The 23,939-nt window shown below is 41.7% G+C and overlaps 1 protein-coding gene across 1 annotated transcript in view; it reads right to left on the bottom strand.

The window, feature by feature from the left end:
• LOC126262186 (neurofibromin) overlaps nucleotides 1-23,939 on the bottom strand; it is a 502,919-nt gene that overhangs the window by 181,446 nt on the left and 297,534 nt on the right. The window contains exons 35-38 of the mRNA XM_049958602.1: nucleotides 22,569-22,752; nucleotides 22,248-22,383; nucleotides 12,270-12,431; nucleotides 11,592-11,850 (exon numbers count right to left, since the gene is read on the bottom strand). Coding sequence (XP_049814559.1) covers nucleotides 11,592-11,850; nucleotides 12,270-12,431; nucleotides 22,248-22,383; nucleotides 22,569-22,752 — 741 coding nt within the window. The remainder of the gene's footprint in view (nucleotides 1-11,591; nucleotides 11,851-12,269; nucleotides 12,432-22,247; nucleotides 22,384-22,568; nucleotides 22,753-23,939) is intronic.

Here is a 23,939-nt window from a genome sequence, read left to right on the forward strand (position 1 = left end):
CACAAGTACGCTGTCTGTTAAAATAATGGCAGTGTCTGTTCAATGGCGTCACACGTAGCGTATTTTTCTGCAAGAACTGTTGGTTAGGTTTTTACTGCTCACAGATGTTCAACAGTAAACTATTGTAGCAGTATATTGCCTGCAAACTATTAATGAGGCTTATCAAAAGTTAACCAATAGTGAACTGACCATATTAACTGTGTAATATTGGAGGGAGGGAGGGGGGGGGGGTTGTGAACAGTGAAGTAAAGAACAGTGAAACACAACTGTGCAAAACTGTCGGCTACATTATTTACAGTAGTCAGTGTTGAACTTGCACACCCATTTTTCATCCAGTATAACAGCGCATTACATTGACAACAAAGACTATCAATGAAGAAATACAGCAGGCGAATGTCACAGACTCTCTCTGTTTTGTAACGTTTATCATACTGAAAGTCCATGTCTCTTTGGTAATACACACTGATTTTTATCATTATTTTCCAGCTATACTGGGATCCTAATTTTGAAAACTCTATGCAGCTTACCAAAAGCACTCCAAGAACTTTTTACTATTCCATTTATGTCTTTTATTGTTCATCTAGTCACTGTCACCTTCACCTTTCATAAATACAAAAATTCATCAAATGGTTTTATGGCCTCATTGTAAATCCCTTCCATGTTTTGATTATACGTTACAATTGACTCCAATCCAACAATCATACTTGCTCTATTAATTTCCTCCATTGATTGTTGAAGTTAAATTGCACTAGAGGCTAACTATACAGGGTGTCCCATTTATTTTGACCACCCTAAATAACTGTTTGTCCAGATGCAAATTACAAAATGTTTCAAGCAAATGTTCTTTAGCTGTCAGGGTGACATCAATCAGCATGATTGCCTTTGTTGCAGCTTTGTTTTTTACAAAGACATGAACAGCGGTATGATTTTTTTAAATGGCGCCCTGTATTTTTTATTCAGTAATTCATTTTCTCTCCTAAAGACCTATTCAAAAATGTATCACAGTTTACCATTCACTGAAACACAACATTATTAAATATATAACACAACATTGATGCTGACACTCCCAGTGCTTAGGGCAGGTACTCAGAGTAATGGAACACATCCAAGTGCTGACGTTGACAGAGGACAAATGTACACATAAGTATGAAACTTCCTGGCAGATTAAAACTGTGCGCCAGACCAAGACTCAAACTCAGGAACTTTGCCTTTCACGGGCAAGTGCTCTACCAACTGAGATACTTGAGCATGACTCATGACCCGTCCTCACAGCTTCAATTCTGCCAGTACCTCAGCTCCTACTTTCCAAACTTCACAGGTTCACAGAAGAGCTTCTATGAAGTTTAGAAAGTAGGAGACGAGGTACTGGCAGAATTGAAGCTGTGAGGATGGGTTGTGAGTCATGCTTGGGTAGCTCAGTTCGTAGAGCACTTGCCCGCGGAAAGGCAAAGGTCCCGAGTTCGTTTCGGTCCGGCACACAGTTTTAATCTGCCAGGAAGTTTCATATCAGCGCACACTCTACTGCAGAGTGAAAATCTCCTTCTGGAAACATCCCCCAGGCTGTGGCTAAGCCATGTCTCCACAGTATCATTTCTTCCAGGAGTGTCAGTTCTGCAAGGTTCGCAAAAGAGCTTCTGTGAAGTTTGGATAGTAGAAGACGAGGTACTGGCAGAACTGAAGCTGTGAGGATGGGTCGTGAGTCAGGCTTGGGTAGCTCAGTTGGTAGAGCACTTGCCCGCGAAAGGCAAAGGTCCCGAGTTCGAGTCTCGGTACGGCACACAGTTTTAATCTGCCAGGAAGTTTCATATCAGCGCACACTCCGCTGCAGAGTGAAAATCTCCTTCAGGAAACACCCCCCAGGTTGTGGCTGAGCCATATTTCCACAGTATCCTTTCTTCCACGAGCGCTAGTTCTGCAAGGTTCGGAGAAGAGCTTCTGTGAAGTTTGGAAAGTAGGAGACGAGGTACTGGCAGAACTGAAGCTGTGAGGATGGGTTGTGAGTCATGCTTGGGTAGTTCAGTTGGTAGAGCACTTGCCTGCAAAAGGCAAAGGTCCCGAGTTTGTGTCTCAGTCCGGCACACAGTTTTAATCTGCCAGGAAGTTTCATATCAGCGAACACTCTGCTGCAGAGTGAAAATCTTATTCTGTACACATAAGTAGAATGTACACCCATCATTCTGTCAACCATCATGAGTTGAAGAGTTGTGTTAGTAGAATGTACGCCAACGAAGAGAAGATAGAAATGCTACTCATCTATGGGGAATGTAAGTTAGCAGAACAATAACTACAATACTGTTATCTTTTGTATGGGTACATTTAGTACAGTAGTTTAGTCCTTTTAAATACTGTTGTGTAAAGTAGGCATACAGTAAAGGCTGTCCTTCCTACAAACTGCATCGACATAATGTTTCCCTTATTGTTGATGTTGTTGTTGTTGAAGGTAACCAAAATGCTACGCAGGCAGCGGAACTGTAAAGGGAGTGATATCCTGACAAGAACCAACCTTCCTGATGGATGTTTTCTCGTCTTGTTGCGACGCTGCAGGAAACGGGAAGTTTCAACCCACGACATCGCAATCATCGTAGCACTCACACAGACGAAGGTGCCAAAGTTACTGTTCTCGCTTCCGTTGCTATGAATCCACATGTGAGCACATGACAGCTTGAACATGAGGTTGGTATTCCTAAAACCAGTGTACATCGTATTCTTACACAGCACCGGTTCCATCCTTACCATGTACACCTACATCAAGAATTGCATGGGAATGATTTCCAGAATCGTGTACAGTGCTGACAGTGGGCACAGCAGCAAATCCTCGGCAACCTGAACTTATTCTCTAATGTTCTATTTACCGAATAATGTTCCTTCTCAAACAAAGGACAGGCAAATACAAGGAACATGCATTATTGGTCCAGCGACAACCCACGATGGCTTAGACAGGTGGAACATAGGCGTCAATGGAGAGTTAACGTCTGGTGTGGGATGTCTGGTACTACAATTATTGGGCCTTATTTCATCAATGGTAGTCTAAACGGCACAGTGTATGTCAACTTCCTCAGACGAATTCTTCCTCTTCTTCTGGAAGAAGTGCCATTAAGAACCAGAATGATTATGTGGTATCAACATGAAGGATGTCCAGCGCATAACACCTTGCATGCACGTCATGTTCTGAAATGAAGGTATCCTGCCAGATGGATTGGCCGAGGAGGAACAGTTACTTGGCCTGCTAGGTCTCTTGATTTAAATCCTCTGAACTTTTTTCTTTGGGGATGCATTAAAGACACTGTCTATTGCGATATTTCAACGACTCCAGAGGGCATGCAGGAATGTATTGTGCTTGCTTGTAATTCTCTTCAGCAGGCAGCACTGAAAGCAGTAAATAATTCTTTCATTCAAAGAGTGCACTAGTGTAATGGTGTCCAGGGTCACCACTTTGAGCACCTTTGAATGTTCTACTCCTGGGCAATGGTACAGAAGACCCAAAGTCACCTTTGTGTTATGTTTTTACTTGGTTCATTTGTTTTCTGACAACTTCAGCAAGTAGACGAGTTTGTGATCCCTGGCTCAAAGTTATGTAATTAATAATGTTGTGTTTCAGTGAATGGTACACTGTGATACATTTTTGAATAGGTCTTTAGGAGAGGGAATGAATTACCAATTCCTTCTTCTTTTTCCCCATTTAAAGAAATAAACAATTTATCAAAGTAGTTGAGAATAATTTTGGTGGTATGAAATCTCCTTTCTTGACACTTCTTTCAATTCTGAATTTTTCACTATCTTGTTGATGCCTAACGGACATTGTAGCATTGATGTATATATTCCTCTTTATGCCAACTGAGGTCAAATCAATGTCTTGTTTCTGAAGGACTGTTCATATGACTTTTATTAACACTGTTAGAATTCATAAATCCATGATGAAGTGGCAATTAAAATGAATACTCATTTCAAAATTTAGAAGTTTAGGAAATACCGCTAATCAAAAGTGTTGTTTTTGTATGAAATGCAAGATTGGAAAATTTATTTGATATAACCCTAAAAAAATCAATATTACCAAGTGGTAACACAGATTTTTCTGCTTCTAAAAATGTGTGGTCCCAAGGGAAATATGTCAATTAGCCAGATACTTCAATTAAAATCTATTATGAAAAGTTGCTACTCGCCATATAATGGAGATGCTGAGTCACAGATGGGCACAACAAAAAGACTGTCACAAATAAATAAAGCTTTCGGCCAGTAAGGCCTTCGTGAATAATAGATGTAGACACACACACACACACACACACACACAAATGCAACTCACACGCAGGACTGCTGCCTCAGGCAACTGAAACCTCACTGTGAGAGCAGCAGCACCAGTTCATGATGGGAATGGCGACTCAGTAGGGTTAAGGAGGAGGCTAGGGTGGGGAGAGGAAGGGATAGTACAGTGGGGGGGGGGGCGGGGGGGGGGGGCTGGGGGGATGGACAGTAAAGTGCTGCAGGTTAGACGGAGGGCAGTGGCGAGGTGAGGAGGGGGGTGGGAGGGGGGGAGGGGGGGGAGCATCAGAAAAAGAGAGAAGTAAAAATACTGAGTATGGTGGTAGAAAGATGGCTGTGTAGAGCTGGAATGGGAATGGGGAAGAGGCTGGATGGGTGAGGGCAGTGACTAAGGAAGGTTGAGGCCAGGACGGTTACAGGAAAGTAGGTTGTATTGCAGGGAGAATTCCCACCTGCGCAATTCAGAAAAGCTGGTGTTGGTGAGAAGGATCCATATGGCACAGGCTGTGAAGCAGTCATTGAAATGAAGGTTGTCATGTTTGGCAGCGTGTTCAACAACAGGGTGGTCTACTTGTATCTTGGCCACAGTTTGTCTGTGGTCATTCCTGCAGACAGACGGCTTCTTGGTTGTCATGCCAACATATCATCAGCACAGTGGTTGCAGCTCAGCATGTAGATGATATGACTGGTTTCACAGGTAGCCCTCTCTTTGATTGGATAGGTGATGTTTGTGACCAGACTGGAGTAGGTGATGGTGGAAGGATCTATGGGACAGGTCTTGCATCTAGGTCTATTACAGGGTTATGAGCCATGAGATAAGGGGTTGGAAGTAGGAACTGTGTAAGGATGGACAAGTACATTGTGTAGGTTCGGTGGACGGCGGTATACCACTGCCCAATGAGAGGTAGTCGAAACCCTGGCGGTGAATGTAATTCAGTTGTTCCATTCCTGGATGGTACTGAATGATGAGAGGAATGCTCCTCTGTGGCCAGACAGTGGGGCTTTGGGAGGTGGTGGGAGACTGGAAAGATAGACCCTTGGTATATTTCTCACCTTCAGCCCCCCTCCCAAATTCAGTAACGCTGGACTTGTTAAAGATCTTCTCTCCTTCTCCCGATCCCTACAGTGGAAACACTTTTACGTCACCAACCCTCCAAATTGTCAGATTCTTCCACCTACACACCTTGCCACCCCATTCCAGAAATCCAACGAGATCTCCAATCGCTAATCAAATCCTTAGTCCCATCTCTTTATTCACCCCTACCTCTCTCCGCACTCCTACCTTCTACATGCTTCCTGAAGTCCATAAACCTAACCACCCATGATGCCCCATTGTGTCCGGTTACAGTGCCTCCACTGAGAGAATTTCTGCTCCCGTAGACCAACACCTTTAATGTATTATCCGGGACCTACCCTCCTATGCCAACCTATTCATGGGCCATCTAGAGGAATCATTCCAAAAAATCCCAGAATCCTAAACCCCTCACCTGGTTCAAATTCACTGATGACATCTTCGCAATCTAGATCGATGGTGGTGACACCCTATCCACATTCCTCTAGAATCTCAAAAACTTCTCCCCTATTTGTTTCACCTGGTCCTACTCAACCCAACAAGCCACCTTCCCAGATGTTGACCTCCCCCTCAAAGATGTCTACATCAGTACCTCTGTCCATATCAAGCCTACGAACCACCAACAATACCTCCACTTTGACAGCTGCCATCCGTTCCATACCAAGAAGTCCCTTCCATACAGCCTAGCCACCCGTGATCATCGCATCTGCAGAGACGAGCGGTCCCTCTTGGAATACATGGAAGGTCTCACTGAAGCCTTCACAGACCGTAGTTATCCTCCCAACCTTGTACAAAAACAAATCTCCCATGTCTTATCTTTCCAGTCTCCCACCACCTCCCAAAGTCCCACCGTCCAGCCACAAAGGAGCATTCCCATCATCACTAAGTACCATGCAGAGCTGGAGCAACTTGAATTACATTCTCCACCATGGTTCTGACTACTTTTCATCGTGCCCTGAAATGAGAAATCCTATCCTTCCCACCCCTCCAACAGTCATATTCCGCCATCCACCGAACCTACACAATATACCGTCCATCCTTACATAACTCCTGCTCCCAAACTCTTACCTCAGGGCTCATACCCCTGTAATAAACCTAGATGCAAGACCTGTTCCATACAGCTACTCCAGTCCAGTCATGAACATCACCTATTCCATCAAAGGCAGGGCTACCTGTGAAACCAGTCATGTGATCTACAAGCTAAGCTGCAACCACTGTGCTGCATTCTATGTGAGCATGACAACCAACAACCTGTATGTCCGCATGAATGGCCACCGACAAACTGTGGCCAAGAAACAAGTGTACCACCCTGTTGCTGAATATACTGCCAAACAGGATGTCATTCATTTCAATGACTGCTTCACAGCCTGTGCCATATGGATCCTTACCACCAATAACAGCTTTTCTGAATTGCGCAGGTGGGAACTCTCCATGCAATACATCCTATGTTCCTGTAAATCCTCCTGGCCTCAACTTTCATTAGTCACTGTCCTCACCCATCCAGCCCCTTCCTTGCTCTCATTCCAGCAGCACACAGCCGTCTTTCACACTGTTTTTTACCTCTCTACTTTTCCGCTACTCCCCCCCCCCCCCTCCCCCACCTCTCCACTGCCATCCGTCTAACCTGCAGCACTTCACTGTCCGCCACCCCTACCATACTATCCCTCTCCCTTCCCACCCTAGCCTCCTCCTTACCCTCATCCAGTCGCCACTCCCATCATGCACTGATGCTGCAGCTCGCAGTGTGGTTTCAGCTGCCTGAGGCTGTGGTCATGTGTGTGAGTTGCATTTGTGTGTGTGTGTGTGTGTATTGTTGATGAAGGCCTTAATGGCCAAAAGCTTTATTTATTTGTGTCAGTCTTTTTGTTGTGCCTGTCTGCGACTCAGAATCTCCACTATATGGTGAGTAGCACTTTCTTTTTCATAATACTGTTACATTCCATCCTGGATTTTTCATTGTTCTATTATAAAATTTCATTTCTAGAATAATCTTGGAAGGTTACAACAGAAAAAGTAGGAAAAAACGTTAACACCTGAAAAGCCCTCCACATAATGGATCCAATATACAAGCTCATTGCGGCAATTGATCCAATAGTGAAATAAAATAATATAATTTCTTAATATATAGGCATATTAAGAAATTCTTAATATATAGGAATATTCCCCCATGAACCATGGACCTTACCATTGATGGGCTGGCTTGCATGCATTAGTGATACAAATACCTATACCATATGTACAACCACAATGGAGGGGTATCTATTGAGAGGCCAGACAAATTTGTGGTTCCTGAAAAGAGGCAGTAGCCTTTTCAGTAGTTGCAGGGCCAGTAGTCTGGATGATGCATTGATCTGGCCGTGTAACATCAACCATGCTGAACTAGTACTGCGAATGGCTGAAGGCAACGGAAAACTACAGCTGTAATTTTTCCCGAAAACATGCAGATCTACTGTATAGTTAGGTGTTGATGGTTTTCTATAGGGTAAAATACTCCAGAGGTAAAATAGTCCCCCATTCAGATCTCTGGGCAGGGACTACTCATGAGGATGTTGTCATCAGGAGAAATAAAACCGGCATTCTACAGATTGGAGTGTGGAATGTTAGATCCCTTAATCGGGCAGGTAGATTAGACAATTTAAAAAGGGAATGGATAGGTTGAAATTAGATATAGTGGGAATTAATGATGTTCAGAGTTGGGAGGAACAGGACGTCTGGTCAGGTGAATAAAGGGCTATAAATAAAAGTCAAATAGGAGTAATGTAAAAGTCTCAAAAATGGTTCAAATGGCTCTGAGCACTATGGGACTCAACTGCTGTGGTTATCAGTCCCCTAGAACTTAGAACTACTTAAACCTAACTAACCTAAGGACATCACACACATCCATGCCCGAGGCAGGATTCGAACCTGCGACCGTAGCAGTCCCACGGTTCCGGACTGCGCGCCTAGAACCGCGAGACCACCGCGGCCGGCAATGTAAAAGTCTGTTTAATAATGAATAAGAAAACAGAAATGCAGGTAAGCTACTATGAAAAGCAAAGCGTATGAATTATTGGCCAAGACAGACACGAAGCCCACTACCACAGAAGTACATGTTTCCATGCCAACTAGCTCCACAGATAATGAAGAGATTGAAGAAATGTATGATGAAATAAAAGAAATTATTCAGGTAGTTAAAGGAGATGAAAGTTTAATTGTGATAGGGGACTGGAGTTTGACAGTAGGAAAAGGAAGAGAGAATTTTGCACAGAGAATAATTTAATCATCGCTAACACTTGGTTTAAGAATAATAAAAGAAGGTTGTTAATGGAGAGGGGACCTGCAGACGAATCAGATTTTGAATTGTAAGACATTTCCAGGGGCAGAGGTGGACTCTGACCACAATTTATTGGTTATGAACTGTACATTAAAACTGAAGAAATTGGAAAAAGGTGGGAAATTAAAAAGATAGGACCTGCATAATTTTAAAGAACCAGCGGTTGTTGCAAGTTTCAGAGGGGGCATTAGGCAATGACTGACTAGAACAGGGGAAAGGAAATACAGTATAAGACTAATGGGTGGGTTTAAGAGATAAAATAGTGAAGGTAGCAGAGGATCAAGTAGGTAAAACAACAAGGCCTAGAAAAAATCTTTTGATACCACAAGAGATATTGAATTTAATTGATGAAACGAGAAAATTTAAATAGCAGCAAATGAAGGAGGTGAAAAGGAATACAAACACTTAAAAAACGAGATTGACGGGAAATGTAAAATTGCTATCACCCAAACCTCCAGATGTCAGACACTCAGATCGATATCAAACTTTGTGTGTCAATAGAGTGTCAACCAGAACACTGATCTAGTTCTTGTTATGTCCTGTCATCCAGTAGAACATGTGTAAATGGTAATTAAAAAAGTAACACCACAACTACGGAGTATACAAGAAGCGCATGAGTGAGATGCAAATGTCAACATCTTTGGTAGGTGAGTTGGTAGAGCATCAGATCGTAGTACTAAAGGTCCCGAGTTTGAAACCAATTAACTCCAATTTTGAAAGCATAATATGGAAAGGAAATTGGAAGTAGATGAAGATGAAATGGAAGATACGATACTGCAAGAAGAATTTGACAAAGCTCTGAAAGATCTAAATTGAAACAAGGCTCTGGAAGTAGATGATATTCCATCAGAATTATTGAAACCCTTGGGAGAGTCAGCCATGACAAAACTATTCCATTTGGTATGCAACATCTATGAGACAGACAAAATACCATCAAACTTCAAGAAGAATGTAGTAATTCCAATTCCAAAGCAAGCAGTTGCTGATAAGTGTGAAAATTAGTGATCTATAAGTTTAATAAGTTGTGGCTGCAAAATACTAACACACCTACTTTACAGAAGAATGGAAAAACTGATAGAAGCCAACCCAGGGGACGATAGGTTTGGACTATACAATGAACACATGAGGCAGTGCTGACCCTAAGACTTATCTTAGAAAGTAGCTTAAGGAAAGGTAAACCTACATTTATAGCATTTTGTAGACGAGAGAAAGCATTTGTCAATGTTGACTGGAATATCTTCTTTGAAATTCTGGAGGTATCAGGGGTAAAATACAGGGAGCAAAAAGCTATTTACAACTTTTAACAAACTAGATGGCAGTTGTAAGAGCCGAGGGACATGACAGGGAGGCAGTGGTCGAAAATGGAGTGATACAGGATTGTAGCGTATCTCTGATGTTACTCAATATGTATAGCCTATCCCTGATGTTACTCAATATGTACTTTAAACAAGCATTAAAGTAAACCAAAGAAAAATATGACATTTGCTGATGATACTGCAATTCTAATAGAGACAGCAAAGGACTTGTAAGAGTAGCTGAAAGGAATGGACAGTGTCTTGAAAGGAGGATATAAGATGAACATCAACATAAGTAAAACAAGGATAATGGAATGTATTCAAATTAATCACATGATGCAAAGGGAATCAGATTAGAAAACAAAACACTTAAAGTAATAGATAAGTTTTGCTCTTTGGGCAGCAAAATAACTGATGATGGCTAAAGTAAAGAGGATATAAAATGCAGACTGGCAATGTATGTGTCTGGAGTGTAGCCATGTATGGAAGTGAAACATGGACAATAACAGCTGAGATAAAAAGAATGTGGTGCTACAGAAGAATGCTGAAGATTAGGTGAGTCAATCACATAACTAATGACAAGGTAGAGACAAGAAATTTGTGTCACATTTTGACCAATGGAAGGGGTTGATTGATATGTCACATTCTGAGACATCAATCTCCAATTCAGTACTGGAGCAAAAGTGGGGAGGGGGGGAGGAGTGGGGGGGGGGGCAGACCAGGGGGAGACCAACAGATGAATGCAGTACGCAGATTCAGGAAGATGTAGGTTGCGGCAGTTATTCAGAGATGATAAGGCTTGAGGCTCACACAGTATAGAGTGGCTTGGAGAACTGCATCAAACAAGTTTTTGGACTGAAGACCGCAACAACATAGGAATATTAACTGTAATTACTGTGTTCTATATTATTACTGAAAATGTAGTTGAATGTTATTTCGACAATTTGTAGGAAATGTGCAAAGCACATGGTAACTCTGTAGGTAGATAAAGTGAGTAGCAGCTAGGAAATGTAAGAGTGAGAAACCTGGGTTAATCTATTAGCCACTCATGGTGCTCCCTCAGATTGACTGAATGTATGTTACAACTCTGGTGTTTCTGAACACTATGTTTGCTCTCTCCCTCTTTTCACACACACACACACACACACACACACACACACACACACACACACACACACAACTAACATACGCGGTAATCAGTAAAGTTAAAACTGTGTAAAATCAGTAAGTATATCATACAAGATAATAACTAGTTTCAAGAAAAACCTTCTGAGTGAGATTATTTAATAATTTAGTCATAAGTAGGAGTTACAGTTACTCTAGATCTATTAAAAAAATACTGTTTAGTGCTGTTAACTATGAAGCAATCAATCCCCTAAATATATAATTAATATTGTTAGCTACGCAGTAAACTGGCTTATTAGCTACCGAGTATGTGACAAACTGCACGTCCCTTACAGATCTTAAGATTTTTTGGCACAAAATATGAGTACAACTTTAAACTCTGGCATCACTTGTATGCAAAAAGATGCAAGTTTAAGCACAGATAACTGAACTGACATGAACAAATGTAAAAATTAATCTTTTTTTGAAATAACTAGCATTCAACAGAAAATAATTAAAGGAAACATTCACTAGTTTGCATTGCACTTACCTGAAAAGGAGGGCTTTGTACAAGTACACAGAGAGTGTATGATATTAATAACAAGGCCGTGAGTTGCAGCTCGCATACTCAGGGATCCTGAGCAGACTAAGAAAGTCACAGCATGAAAAAGATATGGTAAGTGGGTGGCCACATCTAAGCAGTTGTTGAAAGACAGCATAAGAAGATACCTTGCCAATATAGCTATGTCATCCCACATCATATGTTGTTCCAGGAGAGGTGTGGGTGACGAACATGTTTTGTCTAACACCTAGAAAGCAAAACAGAAGAAAATATTAAATCAATCACATCCAGAAATAGATAAATAAAAAATCATTCACGATCAATAAAATCATTCTGTTTACAATCTCACTATTTCAGGAGAGAAAGAATATAATGTAAGAAACTATAAAAGAGCAAACACAGAATAAATATGTTGGATGACTAGTCATCATGTTTTTATTATCAGGCATCAGACTGAGAGATGAAAGTACTTAGGTCAACAAGACGGAACTTATTACATTGTTAGTTCACTTCCTCAAGTTTCATTTTTACTTTACCTCATATGAAAAATACTTACTCTCTCTTATCTTTGATACTGGTAATGTAGACAGAATATAACATCGTGGAAATAAGGTACAGATTAGCAGTGCATAAATGCATTCACCAATATTAATTACTGATACTTACCCGGCACAGGCGCCCAATTACTTTTTTTGCTACAAGCTGAACATTTGCAGATGCCAGTGCGACAGCTGTATCTGCCATTATGTCAACCATTGGTGACCCCAGCCCACCAGTAACTGATCTGTGAATGAAGCTGTCAAGTACCATATCTATTAGTTCTGGTACCTGAAACAAGAAAGAAATTGATCACGATAATGTCTTTTTTTGAAAAGCAAAACTATATGGGAAAGTATAGCAGTAGAAACATTAATCGTAAATATAAGCAGAACAAATGTAAACAGAGAAATAACTTAATTATCTCCAGTCAAAAGAATTCAGGTGAATGAAAAAGCATGTTATTTCACACAAATCATTTTAAATTTCAATTGAAAGATAATACCAGTCACTAGTGAACCTAATCAAACATGTCATATTTCCTCTTTAGCAAAACACATGATCATATTTCCTTGTTTTCATTATCATTATTTTATTCGATAATTTGTACTCCAACAGTCAAATAATTATTTCATCTAACGATATATATATATAACAGCTACAAATAATGGAAGGAGTACAGGTAACAACTCACTGTATAGTTGAGGTACTGAGCTGTCATTGTGCACATAAACAATTTTGAAAAGCTTTAAAATGATGTGTTTTTTCCAAGTTAACTAGTACAGAATAAGTACACATGCACAAGACACACACACACACACACACACACACACACACACACACACACACACACACACACACACACACACACCTGCATAGGTGCCTTTTCTTGTCTGACTATACTGTACCAGTGCTCCACCTCAACTGCGATGAGAGGTTGAGTTGGATGGAGTAGGTGAGAGGAGAAGGTAATTAACAACTCTGTTGCAATTTATAATTTTCATAAATCAGTGTGAATAACAACTTCATATACTTCTTCTTTTCAGTTATTAAAAAAATGTTTTCTACAGGTCATTACTTCCTTCTATGTACTTGGAAATTCCCAAAAGTGGGAGGTGATTCTTTTCTGTCATCCCAAATAAAGTCATTACAGCCACTGCTTTCTTATAGGTCATATTTTATTTTACACTGTCTGCACATTTAACTCACTTTCAGTACCTGTCTTGTCTATGAGTGTCTGGACACTTATTTTGGCACCACTGTCAACCTTCAAATATGAGAAGAATTTCTTTGAGTTTTGTGAGCGATCTTGTGATAATATTCTGCAACAGTAGTTGTTGAAGGCTTCATGCACTGCTTTCTTGACAGCCAAATGCACTTCATTTAGGACATTCATATCTATAGCCCCATGTCTTGTTTTAGCCTGTTATGTGTCTTTAGAAGTCTTTTTACAGTGACTGTGTACCATGGAGGGTCCCTCCCAACATAAACTGCTCTACTATACCCGATTGAATTACTTTGTGATTAATGTTTCAGCGAGTTGATTTGTAGGAGCCAGCCACCAAAAAGTCATACTTTGTTCTAAAGCACCACATGCTCACTGTGTTGCCTGTTTTGAAGGTAATGTAGCGCCTTGTGAAATGTGGTTGGCTGGACGCCACTGCAATCTGTCAGTCAAAACGTAATTTTAATCAGAGTAGAGGTACATATCTATCAAGTGCATCATTAACTATTCTTCTACATCTGACCACAGTTCTTCTACATGCACCTTACCAGAGCTAAATGATTTGAGTTCCTTATTGAGATATAACCTACTGCCTCTTTTCTAGTTTGCTGAAAATGTAAATCCTTCTTATGTTTGTTTGCAAGGCCATCTTCTGCAGCATCTATTAAAATCAATTATTGGTTTCTCTCTCTTAAGCTTACTGCAATTAATTACAGATAATTTTACAACAAACACATTTCGCTTTTGATTACAAAGTATCTTTTGTAGTCATTCTGCAGATATGGATACATATTTTCATAGATTTTCGGTTGATTTAGATTAAAAGCAGTATTTCTTTATAAAGTTGGTGTGCAATTTACTTACGGTGTTTCTGCCATTTGTTCATATTTCTTCAAAACACTGCTTCTTCACTCTGCTTCCCTTTGCTTCAACCTCCACTAACAAATAGAGAAGGAGCAACGGTTTGCAAAATTTGTGAACAAGAGGCAGAAACACTGTAAGTAAATTGCATGCCAACCTTATAAAGGAATACTGTTTTCATCTAAAACAACCCAAAATGTACAAAAATATGTATACATATTGGCAGAAAGACCACACAAGATGCTTTGTAAATAAAAGTGAAATGAGTCTGGTGTAAAATTCTCTTTAATAAATTGCAGGAAGCTCAAGTGGAGAAACCAACAATGACTGATAAATCCTTCTACTTATTTTACTTGCCCTTTGCAATTTGTTAATCACATCTGCTACAACTGACTCATGGTCGGTGATACCAATTTCTACGTGGAGTTCCTCAAAGAGGTCAGGTCTATTTCTTCCTATTAGATCCAATATATTTCCATCGTTGGTGGGTTTCCAAACAATCTGTCCAGGGTAATTCTCAGGGAATGCATTTACTACTGCTTTACAGGCTGTCCGGTCATGCCCACCACTTACAAAACTGTAATATTCCCCAATTGATTGTTGGATGATGAAAGTCTCTTACAATAATAAAAGTATGATTTGACTTCTTATGTACCTGTGAACTCGGGTTTTCTTCGAAGTTTTTGGATACATCTGAAGGCGAGTCTGAGGGTCAATAGAAGGATCTAATTACAGGTTTATGCCCACCTTTGATACTGAGTCTTGTCATGAAAATCTCACAAACAATTTCAATTTCTGTCTTAGTGTATTTGAGTTTCTCATCTACTGCGACAAATACACCCCTTCCATTTACAATTAGCTTCTCATTTTGATACAAGCTTAAATTCTCCCCACATATCGCACTGCTATCAGTTTTGCATTTTAAACCACTTTCTATATCAAGTATAATGTGAGCTGCACAGCTGTTTAGAACTACTGTAAATGCTGTCATTTTTCTGTGAATGCTTCAGCAATTAATAACTAGGATTTTAATACTCTTGCCTATAGCGGGGATTTCATTGGGTCATTTAATCAGTAGGATTTTAATACTCTTGCCTATAGTAGGCAGTTCTTTGGGTTTTGTACTGATACTTCTGGGTCTCATACAGCTGAAATGTCTGGAAAGAAAGAAGAGCTGCCTCATCTAAAAAACCCTTGTGTACACCCTACACACTGTCAGCCACCTTCGTCACAGCCTCTAGTGTATAGTGTGCACCTGACCCAGTTACAGGATCCTACATTTCCCAGTCCCATGGTGCAAGTCTAGATGGTTGCAGCCTCGCCTGTCACAGAACCATTGAAGTCTCTGATTCAAACCTGCTGCTCACCTCAGAACCAAGAGGACACGATTATTTCTGGGGACAATGCTGCAAATCGTGAACATCAATGAAACTTCACGAGTAAGGCTGGTCTTCTAAACTTTTTCTCCCAGTTGCTGGAATAACGCAAGTGTGACCTCAAAGCCCAAATGACAGGCATGGTTTGTTCCAATGAGTGCCACAATCAGCAGCTGGTTACACCCTGTTTCCTCACAAAATGACCTCTTCAACATGTTGAATGAGGCCCCCAGGCATTCACACTGAATATACCTCGTGTTCCTTCCTATCCCTGGAGGGTACATTATTCATCATACATTTAAACTGGTGATGATTAATCGACCCCTTCCCTTTTGTGTTTGCCTTGCCCTGAGATGGGACACAGTAAGTTTCCCAGCAGGCAAAGTGGGTCTCACAACAGATTAAGATTCAGTGGAACACAGCAGCTCAAACTTATTGGTTAAGGTATGACACCCTGACTTCTCCATGGTACCTGTTTCCCCTGTACAAAGCACCTAGCTCTACCAATGACACACCACTCACAATCAAATGGATGAGAAGTGATAGATCCCATACTTCTTGTAGTGGAGACAGGGTACTCAGAAGTTAAAGGGGGTTAAGAAATCTGCTTGAGAACTAAATCCTTCAAAAACTACACCGATATCATATCATCTTGCAATTATCCCAGTACCCTGCCCACAAACAAATCTTCTAGGCAGCATCTCTCATTTCTCCTCCCATCATTACTGGCAGCAAAGTTCTTCATTCCCTGTATTTCAGAAGCACCCCTCTTGTTACACATTACCACCCAGGCCGTGAATACCTCAGTAGATTACTCTGCCAGAGATAAAGCTTTCTCTGACTGAACTCTGAAATTATATTATCCCTCCTAACCCACTCCACACTATTCATTGTTGACTTCTGCCACACTCAGTAATGTCTCAAAATCCTCATAAAACCTTGTTATAGACCATCACCCGAAATTCAAGACTGCTATTGCAGCAACCAATGTCAGGGTAAAACATGCTGCATGTGCCCACCCATTAGCTCTTTCTCAGGCCCCACCACTGGCAACATGTACAACATTACTCAGGGCTACATGTTTGTAGTTTAGCAGATGATACAAATGACTGCACATATTTCAGCACAGTGATGACCATCACCAAACTGTCAGAATGTAAGAATGAGCAAAAATGAACTGCCTGTCTTGGGCACACCCAGTAATTACTACTGAACACACTAGAGCATCATTCACAAGACTTGAATGTCAGCTAATGCATGTAGGCTATTTGTATCATCCAAACCAGCATTTTGTTCTCTGAATTCTCAAGATGGGAACTTACTCACTCTGCTACTCTCTTGAATTCAGCCTATGTTAGACTAACATCCACCTTCTTTCCCCCCCCCTTTCTCCACTGACTATTGCATTTTTGTGAATGTTTTGTTATTTACTATTCCTCTGCTTTATTCTAATTTTTCCTTTCTTTACTTTATGTGTAACTTCCTTAAAACTTGTTTTTTGTTCTTTTATCTTTCTTCTTTACTCATCCTTGTTTCTCACTCCCTCTCTCTCTCTTCTATCATTCCTAAAGTTAAGGTGGTTATTAAAGTATTATCATTGTTCTCCTATTCTTTCAAAACATTTTCCTTCATATTTGCCTACCTCCCTCCTCATACTTAGAGAGGCCCTTTTAATCTGGGTGAACCCGGAGCTCTGCTCTCCTTTCTTCACTTTGCCTTTGACAAATCACCCCAAATATTTTCCTGTTTTCTCTCCCACGAGTACAGTAAGTATTTTTGTTTTTTTTTAATGTTCAGTACTTTGAAATGGGTACATTGCTACACACCATATAGTGGACGCGTTGAGTCGCAGTCAGACACAACAAAAAGACTTACTTTAGGTAAGGTTTCAACCAAAAAGCATTCTTCTGAATAAGAAAACACACACACTTCACGCAAATGGAACTCACATACAAATGACCACTGTCTCAGGCTGCCGAGGTCAGACTGTGAGCAACTGCGCGTGATGGGAGAAGAAGCTGCGTAGTGCTGGAATGGGAACAGGGAATGGTAAAGGACAACGACTAATGAAGGTTCTGGCCAGGGGGAGGGGGGAGGGGGGTGGGGAGGTCATGGGAACATGGGATATATTGCACAGAGAGTTTCCCGCTGTGCAATTCAGAGAAGCTGGTGTTGGTGGGGAGGATACAGATGTCACAGGCTGTGAAGCAGTCACTGAAATGAAGAACGTCGTGTTGGGCAGCATGTTCAGCAACTGGATGTTCCATCTGTTTCTTGACCACCTGCTTCATTAGTGGCCATTCATGTGGGACAGATAGGTTGTTGGTTGCCATGCCCATGCAGAATGAAGCACAATGGTTGCAGCTTAGCTTGTAGATCACATGACTGGTTTCACAAGTAGCCCTGCCTTTGATGGCATAGGTGATCTTTGTGACCGGACTGGAGTAGGTGGTAGTGGGAAGACGTATGGGACAGGTCTTGCACCTAGGTCTATTACAGGGATATGAGCCATGAGGCAAGGAGCTGGGAGCAAGTGTTGTGTAGTTACGGACAAGGATACTGTGTAGGTTCGGTGGGCAGCAGAACACCACTGTGGGAGGGGTGGGAAGGATAGTGGGTAGGACATTCCTCATTTCAGGGTATGATGAGATGTAGTCGAAACCCTGGCTCAGAATGTGATTCAGTTGTTCCAGTCCTGGGTGGTACTCAGCCACAAGGGGACTGCTCCTTTGTAATCAGAAGGTGAGACTTTGGAAAGTGGTGGGTGACTGGAGAAATAAGGTATGATAGATCTGTTTCTGTGTATGGCTGGGAGGATAATTATGGTCTGTGAAGGCCGCAGTGAGACCTTGGTACACTTTGGGAGAGATTGTTTGTCACTACAGACATGAAGGTCACAGTGGTTAGGCTGGATGGAAGGGACGTCTTGGTATGGAATGAGTGGCAGCTGTTGAAGTGGAGGTATTGCTGGTGGCTTTGTTATAGACAGAGGTACTGATATAGCCATCTTTGCGGCGAAGTTCAACATCAAGGAAGACGGCTTTCGGGTTGAGCAGGACCAGTTGAAGCAAATGGAGCAGGAAGTGTTGAGGTTCTGGAGGGAGGTGGATAGGGTGTCCTCACCCCCCATCCAGATCAGGAAGATGTCATCAGTGAATCTGAACAAGGAAAGGGGTTTGGGATTCTGGATGGTTAGGAAGGATTCCTCTAGATGGCCCATTAATAGGTTGGTATAGGATGGTGCAATGCGAGTGCCCACTGTTGTTAACCCAGTTTTGTTTGCAGTTGAGGCATTTAAAGGAGAAGTAATTGTGGATGAGGACATAGTTGGTATGGTTGTTAGGTTTGGAATCTGTCAAGCATTGGGAAAGGTGGTGTTCAATAACAACGGCAAAGCCATGGGGATTAGGGATGTCAGTGTAAAGGGAAGCAGCATCAATAAAGACAAGCAGGGCACCAAGTAGTAAAGGAACAGGAACTGTGGAGAGTCTGTGAACGAAATGGTTGGTGTCTTTTGTATAGGTAGGCAGGTTGAGGGTAATATGCTGATGGTCGCCTACGAGAGCAGATATCCTCTCAGTGGGGGCACTGCAACTAGCTCCAACAGGGCATCCTGGACGGTTAGGTTTATGGACTGTCGGAGGCATTTAGAAGATAGGAGTGCAGGGAGTGGTAGAGGTGCGGAGAGAGATAGACTCTGGTGAGTGGATCAGGGACTGGCCTAAGGATATGATAAGAGACTGGAGATCCTAATGGGTTTCTGGAATGGAGTCACTGTGTTTGTAGGTGGATGACTCTCCACCAGATAATTCTTACAGTTCAAAACAATTGTGGTGGAGCCTTTGACAGAGAGTAGGATTATAAGACTGGAGTCAGTTTTTAGGTGGTACACTGCAGTTCTTTCTCAGTAATCAGTAATCTGATCCCAACCTTATAATCCTGACTACTGAGAATGGCTCAACCACTGTTGTTTTCAACTGCATGGAATACCTTGTAGAAGTACTTCACCAGTTGTCATATTTGTCCACCTACAAACCCAGCCACAGAGCTCCTGACAATGGTACCATCACTGTTGTTTTAAATCGCACAGATTACCTGGTGGAATGTCTTCGCAGGTGTGAGATTCGAGTACCTACAAATCCAGCCACAGTGACCCCATTCCAGAAATCCAGCAGTATCTCCAATCTCTCATCCTATCCTTAGGCCCATCCCAGAACCTCTCCCCAGAGTCTATCTCTCTCGTCACTCCCACCACTCCTTGCACTCCTCCCTTCTATGTGCTTCCTAAAGTCCATACACCCAAGCACCCACAGTGCCCCATTGTGGCCGGTTGCTGTGCCTCCACAGAGAGAATCTCTGCTCTCGTAGACCAAAACTTTCAGCTATTACCTCCAACCAACCTTCCTATAAAAGGTACCCAACACTTCCTTCACTGACTCTCCACAGTTCCTGTTCCTTTACTTTATGGATTGTCACTATTTACGCTACTTTCCTTTACACTAACATTCCTAATGCCCATTGCTTTGATGCTACTGAACACTACCTTTCCCAACACCTGAAGGATTCCAACCCTAAACCTCCTTCCTAGTCAACATGACCAACTGTATCCTCACCCACAATTACTTCTCCTTTGCAGGCAACAACTATAAACAAATCCGGGGTGGTGCAATGGGCACCCGTATGGCACCATTCTATGCCAGTCTATTCATGAATAATTGGAGGAATCCTTTCTAATCACCCAGAATCCCAAATCCCTCACGTGGTTCAGATTCACTGATGACATTTTCATGATCTGGATGGAGGGTGAGAACACTCTATCCCCATTCCTCCAGAACCTCAACACCTTTTCCCCATTCACTTCACCTGATGCTCCTCAACCAAGAAGCCACTTTCCTCAATTTTGAGTTCCACCTCAAAGATGGCTACATCAGTACCTTCATCCAACCACCAGCAATACCTCCACTTCGACAGCTGCCACCCATTCCATACCAAGAAGTCCCTTCCATACAGCCTAGCCACTAGGGCTTTCGCATCTGTAGTGATGAACAGTCCCTCTTGAAATATACCAATGGTCTCATTGTGGCCTTCACCAACCGTAATTACCCCTCCCAACCTAGCACAGAAAAAGATCTCCCATGCCTTATCTCTCCAGTCGCCTACCACCTCCAAAAGTCCCATCGTCCAACCACAGAAGAGCATTTCCCTCGTCACTCAGTACCACCCAGGAATGGAGCAATTGGATCACATTCTCAGCCAGGTTTTCAACTACCTCTCATCATGCCCTGAAATAAGGAATGTTCTACCCAGTATCCTTCCCATCCCCCTTTTACAGTGGTATTCTGCCGCCCACCAGAGCTATATAATATATTCATCCATTCCTACACAACTCTTGCTTCCGACCCCTTGCCTCACGGCTCATATCCCTGTAACAGACCTAATTGCAATACCTGTCCCATACATTCTCCCACTGCCACCTGCTCCAGACCATTCTCAAGTGTCACCTATGCCACCAAAGGCAAGGCTACCTGTGAAACCAGTCACACAATCTACAACATAAACGTTGACCACTGTGCTGCAGACTACATGGGCATGACAACCAACAACCTGTCTGTCCACATGAAAGGCCACCGACAAACTGCAACCAAGAAACAGCTGGACCACCCAGTTGCTGAGCATGCTGCCCACATGACGTTCTGCATTTCAAAGACTGCTTCACAGCCTGTGCCATCTGGATACTTCCTGCTAACATAAGCTTTCCTGAATTGCACAGGTGGGAAATCTCCCTGCAATATATCCTATGTTCTTGAAATCCCACTGGTCTGAACCTTTGATAGTCATTGTTCTTTACCCATATATCCCCTTCCCTGTTCCCATTTGAGCACTATGCTACACAGCTTTCTATGCCACCAACACACACAATGTCTTTTTATTTCTCTCCCTTTCCAACTGCCCTCACTTGGCCACTGTCTAGCTTCCCAACTGCACCTAGATACCCTACCCTCTCTCCACCTCATCCCTGTATGCTCCCACAATCAGCAGTTTACCATCCCCCACCCCTACCCTACTATCCTCGCCCTCCCAGCCTCCTCCTTACCCTCACCACCAAGACTGCTTCTCCCACCATGCGCAACTGCTTGCAGTCTGGCCTCGGCAGCCAGAGACAGTTGTCATGTGAGGGTTGCATTTGTGTGAAAGTGTGTGTGTGTTCTTATTCATAAGTATGCTTTTTGGCTGCCTGTGACTCAACATTTTCACTATATGGTGAGTAGCAATGTATCTTCTTCACAATACTGTTATTCTTCCATCCTGTATTTTTTATTTTTATTTTTTTAATATTCCTATTAATTGTAATGAGGTTTGTGTCTTCTGAATGTAAGCACTGGTCAACCAACTTAGAAATGAATTAGTCAACAGTACATGACAAGCATTCAGATCTGGTAGATGTTAGCTGTCCTGATGACTTTTCTTCTGTGTAAAAGGGAAAACAGTTTGTTGTTAAATTCAGAAAGAGACAGGAAAGCATGAGAGATATTAATTGCAAGGTTACATACTGGCCATCCATTAGTCTCTCTGAGAATTTAACAATCCCCTGAATGTCAATTTGCTTTTTATAAACTTAATATCTTAGCCACATGTTACACTCACCTGTCCAATGGAACCCCAAATTTTAGCCTGAATTGATGGATACATTTCTTCTTCCTCTATTGTTAAAATTATAAGTTTTTCTAAAATCTGCGCTACTTTCTGTTGCCTCTTATTTTCATCTGATGGTTTGCAAAACCTGAAAATGAAAATCAAACAGAGACTTAGTATATTAAATGTATTATTTTTTCTTAAAAAGTTCTTAATAAAAAAATCAAGCAAATCGAAACAAAAGATGCAATCATGCAATCTATTAGTAATGTTCATTTAACATACTCTTGATAAGCATAAGCAGATAAATACATAAACTGCAAGTAATTTTACCTCACAAGATTTGCCAGCCAAGGAGTCATGTACTCTAGACATAAGTGCTTCAGTTCAATTGTTGACACTCTGAAACCTTGGATACATTCTTCAAGAAACTCTAATGTTAGGTGTGGTTCATTGGTAGCAAGTTTTTCACTCACTGACTTAATAAAGATGGTGTTGTTTGATGGAATACAGAGACCTACAAAATGATATACATTAATTTACATCTTGTAGCATTGGCTTAACTGCAATTTTGAGACACTACAGCACTCATCAGTCACTAATTTCATACTTACTGTGTACTGCCCCTTAAAGCATGTTATGAGATAACTTGGAGAGGAGTAATAATTATGGTAATGGAAAGTCTTTGGTGAATATAAATAATGGAATAAGTAGAGGTAAAAACTAACCATATAGTTCAGGGGTTAAGTGCTTGACAGGCACAGAAAAAAAGGCAAAAATGTTGCTAGCTTATGCGCAAATCCTTCTTTGAAGGTAACAGAATGCACATCCACACACGTAGGCTGATGAGCCAAAGCATATTGACCTCCTGCTTAACAGCATGTTGGTACACATTTGGGAAGCAATATAACAGTAATTTACGGATTCAAGAAATTCTTGGTAGGTTTCCTGAAGTGTGTGGCATCAGATGTCTGCACGCACACACGTCACGCAATCCTGTAAATTGCTAGCCAACGATTTGTGGATGCAGAACTGGCAGTCAACAGCATTCCAGATGTGTTCCACTGGGTTCGTATGAGGTTAATTTGGTGACCAAGACAAACACCTAAGTTCACTATCCTACTCCTCAAAACACTGCAGCATGATTCTGGCCTCTTGGCATGGACGATAATCTTGCTGGTAGGTGCCATCACCACTGAAGAAGACATCAGGTAAGAACTGATGTAAATGGTCTGAATAATGTTCATGTAATTCTTAGCTGTAAAAATGCCTTTGACTACTACCAAAGGTCCGTGGAAACCCAAGTCAGTTGTCCTTTTTAGCATAAAACTGGCCCCACTGGCCTGCATCCACGGTATAGAGCATGTTTTGAGCAGCAATTTGCCAGGATGAAGATTTATACGGACATGACTTTCCACATCTTGTAACAATAAACACATTTCCTCCAACCAGGCAATACATTTCCATTGATTTATAGTCCAATCTCAATAACCTTGTGTCCACTGAAATGATAACTTATGATGCTGCCAACACTGGGAATGTAAAGGGGTTGTCTACTGCAGAATCCAATGTTCAACTATGTGCACTAGACAGTGTGATCTGAAACACGTGTTCCTACACCAGTGTTGTACTCTGTCATCAGATCTGCTACAGATCACCATCTATCCTGCTTTACACAGTGGGCAAGCTGCCAACCTCTCAAGT

Source organism: Schistocerca nitens, chromosome 1 (genome assembly GCF_023898315.1).
Source record: "Schistocerca nitens isolate TAMUIC-IGC-003100 chromosome 1, iqSchNite1.1, whole genome shotgun sequence".
Classification (NCBI taxonomy): Eukaryota; Metazoa; Arthropoda; class Insecta; order Orthoptera; family Acrididae; genus Schistocerca; species Schistocerca nitens.